We start from the raw sequence: 6,000 nt of genomic DNA on the forward strand, positions 1-6,000 counted from the left end.
GTATAGACTAGACGTGGAGTTTGGGAATTGTGTGTTTGTGACTGTTAAGCTGATGTTAAGATCTGCTGTTTGTGAAATGATGAATTTTCCGGAGAGAGAGGTACTTCTCCTACAGACGTCATACTTGTCAGGTGAAGTTGTAGATTTCTTCCATAATGAGAAAACTTGAGAAGAATATTGAACCATATTAGGGCGCAGCTCGATTAACCCAAGAAAATGCATTAATGCATGGGCACTGGTTAGGGCCGATGTCATGCTTGTATGCGTCTCTGCTGGGTTAAGCCTCTGACCTTGCATGTTTCTGGCCGTTTGAGCAAAAATGTAAAGAGCGGGTATCTCAGCTGTGGACTAGGAACAATACAAGTGTGCTAACTTCATCAGGTTTTTAATTTGAGCATTTGTACCTGAATTAGAGCGTGACATCTAATGTGAATTAGAAGCATGTTTTTAGTTGCAAATGCACGAATGTAATTTTTCAGAATACTAAAAATTCTAAAATGTGAGTAATGGGAAGCTATAGTGTTTTATCTCTTTGGGGTAGGCCTTAAAAACGATAAATTTCCGAGGAGTGAATTAAATCCTACCACAGCATTTTACAACTCAGTTACATAAATGTTCTTTTGGCTACCATTTACCTGAAAGTTACCTCAAGTAAATTTGTTTCCTGGCTTTCCTAGAGCTAATCAACCAGTCAATAAACAGGTGATGTAATAGTGCATTCAATGATCGCCTGAGATGGTGTAAGGGATTTGCTGTTATGAGAAATGGTCTTGTCCCTGAGGCACTAGAGCTCAGTATGTAATTGTTTAGCAAGTAACACAACCTATTCCCATTTGCTAATGGTCCCTCATAATTCGTTTAGGGTTTCTATGTGGGGAACTCAGGAGCTCCTGGCCTTGGCTAAGAGAAAGACCACCGTTGTGAAATCACGGGCCTTCATTGGCTTGGCCACATGGCCACCCAGATGGACTTAAGTAACCACGGTGATTACTGAGGAACAGATGTTGCAGAAGGATTACCCTCAGATTTTTAGGAAAGTGGCGTTACCAGAGTTCTGAGAACAGTCACGGCTGGGAGAGATTGCCAATCTGATAGACCAGTCCACTTCTTAAAAGCCCTTAACATGAAAAAGATCAGTGATCACCAGTAAGCGGGGATTATTAAGCGGGGATATTTCCTGGCTGTCAGCCGCCTGTTCTAGTCAGGAAATCAAAAGGGTGTTCTCCCGGTAGGGTTTGTGGACCCCTGAGGCCGCGAGCTCCGAGCTAGGATCTTTCTTTCCCTACCACCGAATACACTTACTGTTGCGGCACTGCTTATCACATGCCATGTCAGGCTAAATGCTTGCTGACTGTGCGCGGGAAGAAGCATCGCGGCAAGGTAGGAAGTGGCCTACTGGGAGGTGAGGCTGGACCAGAGAAAGGAGTGAGCCCTTTGCCCCGGGACTGCCAGAGCCTGTAGCCCGCGACAAACTCAGCGCTAGCCCTCGGCTGACTCAGCGCCCAGCGTCGCACTCGCCGCGGCGCTTACACCGAAGCGCCGTTACGCTGGGGGCGCAATTGCGCCGGGAGGGGTGGTCGCCTGCAGAGTCGCGCTGGGAGTCTTGGGCGTTTTCAGGGGAACTGCTGAATGTGTTTTAAAACGGGAGCATAAATCCAGGAGCATTTACAGGCGCAGGCCTGGGCGAGGGGCCGATTGAGTGTGCCACCGAGTCCTAGCGAATTACGAGAGGAGGGAGTTGAAGAGTGTTGGTCTTTGAGATACGGGCAGGATGTCGGAGCATCGAAGTCCGGTGGGTAGTTGAAGAACCTGGCCGCGAGCAAAGACGAGGGAGGCCGTGCTTAGAGATTCTGGTGGCCTCGCTAAGGGTGGTAGTTGAGGTCATGGAACCTCATGAAATGGCGTGTAGGGAAATACGCATGTAACTGCACAGGGAGGGGGTTTAAGAAAGGATGTTCAAGGAAGAACGTATCTTTTCTAAAGACATAAATCACATTAGCAGTAAATCCGGTTAAATCGACACCACAAAAAACCAGGTTTTTGAGAAGGGGTGGTGACCAGAGTGACAAGATAGTGGAAAGGTCAGCGAAATTAACAAGGGAGAAAACACCGTTGTGTTCCCAACTTGCAACATAGCACTTGATCTTTTTTGAATTGTGGAGCAACGACAACAAAAAAGCCAAATGTAGCGGTGTAAGAGGAAATCAGTTGAAACAGATTGTTATTAGCAAACAAAGCAGTTGTTCTTGTTAGAATCTTTTACTCCTTTTTAAAATTTTACATTCAGAAATCATGATGGAGAGAAATTTTATTTCTGTATAAAAATCTAAATCTAGACGTAACCTTCTTTTCTGGTGGTTTTATTAATCTAATAATACTTAGGAGTCTTCTGTGTGTGGATGATGCTACACAATTCATCTAAGGAGATGTGGTCCACAATGAGCAAATTTAAGAAATGATTATTATAGTTAAGTAGTGGTTGCTTTTGATGTTGAGGATTTTAGGATCTAAAATTTACCTTTCTGGATGAGTACAGTGGGCGTTCTCTGTTCAGGAAATTACATTATAGAGGTAGAGGAGAAAGCACAGTGAACCAAGATGGAAGGTGAGGCTCCTCACTCAGACTCTACCACTCACCCCTGTGTAACCCCAGGCTCATCTGTGACCTTTCAGAGCCAACTGCAAAATGTGGTGTGGGCTAGAGTTACTCAAAAACTTTCACGTGCCTGCCAGCCTCCTGGGGTGGCGAGATTCTGTTTTTCTAACAAGTTCCCAGGCTGACTGGGCTGGTCTGGGCGCCAGACTTCGAGTAGCAAGGGTTTTCCAGATGACCTCTAAAGTTCTTTTCAGCTCTAATGTTCTCACTCTGGTCCTACTCTTGAAGAAAAAGTTATATTTTGACATACTGGAGAATTTTTATATTACTTAATTTCTTAAATGACTTATTAATAGTAAGTATTTGATGGTTTACACAGGAACCTTGATGTCATTTTAATTGTCGTCTTCCAGAAAGTGTCCTATAACATAGATTAGGATCATTCACCTTTTTTACTTATGAATGGAAGAGGAAATATAAAGCAGTAGATTGACTTTTTTGCCCAGGCTGCCACTGGCAGTTGCGGGATTAGAATAACATACACTGAGCTTCATTTGAACCTTGATATTTTTCAGTCCACAGCATGGAAATAGAGTTTAGAAGTTTGAATTATAATTAATTCTACATAAAGGAAGATTGCAGTGAAATATTGAAATACTTAGCACTCTGCTGAGCAGAGAGTAGGTAACAACTGCACTTAGTGAATGAACGAGCAATCTTGTACTGTGAGGAATCATGCATCTGAGTTAAGTTTTGGTAACCAGACATGTTAACGCATGAAGCCGTAAGAAGACAATGCCTGTTTAAAAGATTCTGATATATCAAGCATACATTCATTATGTGAGAATTTGTTAAATGATTTTCTAATCTACCCTGTATGTTAGGTGAACCTGGTTTTGATGGGTTTATTGCAGTGCTGATTGGTGTTCTGCTATGTTTCTTCTGAAAATGTATTTTGTCTTGAGGCAAGTAATACACTGTAATGGAGCAAATGTGCTGAAAGGGTAAATTTGGATATTGATCAGTGTATTTTTAAAGAGAATATATGCTTCCCACCATCACGACTTGTAATTTTTTTTTCCCCTTGAAGGAATATTTAAAAGAACAGCTGTTTTCTATGAATGGTTCAGAGGAAAAGCCATTACCCATCAGACCTTTAAAGACGACCTTGAGGAGTGTGGAAGATCAGCCTTCTGCCTTTAACCCTTTCCAGGTGTACAAGGCATTTAGTGAAAACATGCTAGATCAGGTATGTGGAAAATAGTAAAGTTAACTTAAACGTGTGGGTTTTTTTTCACATAAATAAAGGAAAAAAGTACTTTGTATGTTTGAGTACTTATAAGCTTTTTTTTTTTTTCTGGGAAGCAAAAGGCCTTGTTCTTATTTATGTGGTCTGCATGAATTGACTTTGGAAAAGTTATTTTATCTTCTTTCTCTTTGTCAAACTGATTCATATGTTTGGTCTGTATAATTTAACTTTTGACCAGGTCAGTTCACCATGGGCAAAGGGAACATCTGTTCGGCTGTGTCTAGAGAAGGCCTGAAAAAGCAGGCATTTTGTAATGGTCTCCTCCCTTGCTGCTCGCCCCCACCCCCAATCCACCCACTCAACGCCTTGCAATTTTTATGAATTTATCTAACTTATCAGAGAAATAATAAGAGTTTACAACTAATTATAAATAAAGCCTCGAGCTCCTATTTTAAGTGGCATGAGATAGATTTCCCTTTTTATAATCCTAAACATATTCCGGCATTTCAAATTAATTTGCAAATGATCTTAAAGTCTGGATATTTGGAATAAAGGTAATGTAATAAATACCACACATTTTTAATGTCAGAATATGCCATTGTTTAAGCTACCTACTTCAATCATTACATTAAAAAGGTCAAATTAAAGCCAAAGCATTTGAAATCTAAAGTTGTTTTTGCTTTGTTTATTCTCTTGGTGAATAAAAAAGGGAAAAGTCTCCTGACAGACTCTTCCAACCAACAGGGCAGAAGAGAAGGATTGCTTGACCTAGAGCTCTGAGGAAAATAAGAATTAAAACAATGGCCTAATTTGGGATGCAGATAATATTTTTGCCATGCCTGTTACAACCCTAGTCTACATTCATCAATACTGTAGTAGAATAAGACCTTCAATGCTGACAACCTGGGGCAGAATTCTCCTGCTCTATGACAGGATTGTGGTGCTCCATTAATCAGCAGGTGACAGGGCATAGTTCTTAGAGGATTTTAAACATTGGCCTGGACTCTTATTATCAAAACTGTTTAGTTTTAAGGAATGCAAGCATCTATAATACTTGAAAACCACATATATTGTGTAAGTTTGAGTGTGTTGGCTGCTTCTCTGTGTTGTGCATTAGAGTGCTCCAAACCATAAATAATCATCGTAGCTGTTAAATTAGCCTCACTGTGTTTAAATAAGTGGCATGTTTTATTCTGTTCTGAATTATGAGATTATCTTTCACAGCAATTTTTCTCCTTACTCTGTTGTGAAATTACCTACTAAATGAGAAAAGAGAATGTTATTTACATTTACAGGTTCTAATTTCCCCTTTAAATTATTTTCTTAACCAAAAATAGCATTATTTTCACACTCTAAGCAGTGTCTTGTACTTTGAGTCATAGCACTTCTAAGTCTTTTTTTCATCAAATTTCTGGGTGCTAAAGAATAAAAACTATCAATCGATAGATGAAAAAGTTGCCAGTTATTTCACTTTTCTTCTCAAAGAGTCACCCTCTCAGGGAAACTTGTTGGGCAAATGCCATTAGCACTTGGGAAGAATAACAACTCAAGAAATTGATTTATATTTTTATAAATAATGACTACATCCCCAAATGGATTTATAAATTAATTGCTGTCTTATTGGAATAAAAACCTTCTTCTGTGGACATGATTGATGTTATCTGTCTAAGTCCTTGTTCTGGACCCCCCTCCTTCTTAGTTAGTCTATCACAGCTGGAGCTTTAATTTACTGATCATATTAACTCTGATTAATAACTAACAATAGAGTGTTCTCATTTATCAACAGTCAGCCATCACAAAATGGAACTGGAATTGGTCAAACTTGCTGCCAAATTATCTGGGACTGGATAAGATGACCTTCAGTGTACTGCTCAAAAACAGGTAATGAGATTTGTGATTTGGGGGATCTAGTTGGGGGAAAAGGGTGTGTATATATATGTATATGTATATATATATATATATATATATATATATATATCCTTTATATATTAGTTATATAAAGAGAGACCTGTGTGAAAGTATACCATGTATATTTTGTAAATGCTGTTTTTCCATAGTATTTACAAAAGGCAGTACAAAATTTTTTCTGAGATGAAATTAGTCCATTTCAGTCTGAATTTTAAATATGTTTGACTTTGTGTGTATAATAGTTTTG

The 6,000-nt window shown here is 39.5% G+C and overlaps 1 protein-coding gene across 1 annotated transcript in view; it reads left to right on the forward strand.

The window, feature by feature from the left end:
* Positions 1 to 5,730, forward strand: part of KIAA0825 — a gene marked incomplete at its 3' end in the record, with an annotated part of 203,430 nt that extends 197,700 nt beyond the window's left edge. The window contains exons 18-19 of the mRNA XM_080804280.1: positions 3,687 to 3,845; positions 5,632 to 5,730. Of these exons, the coding sequence (XP_080660406.1) occupies positions 3,687 to 3,845; positions 5,632 to 5,730 (258 nt within the window). The remainder of the gene's footprint in view (positions 1 to 3,686; positions 3,846 to 5,631) is intronic.
* Positions 5,731 to 6,000: the final 270 nt, after the last annotated feature.

This window comes from Martes martes (assembly GCF_963455335.1).
Source record: "Martes martes genome assembly, chromosome: 5".
Lineage (NCBI taxonomy): Eukaryota > Metazoa > Chordata > Mammalia > Carnivora > Mustelidae > Martes > Martes martes.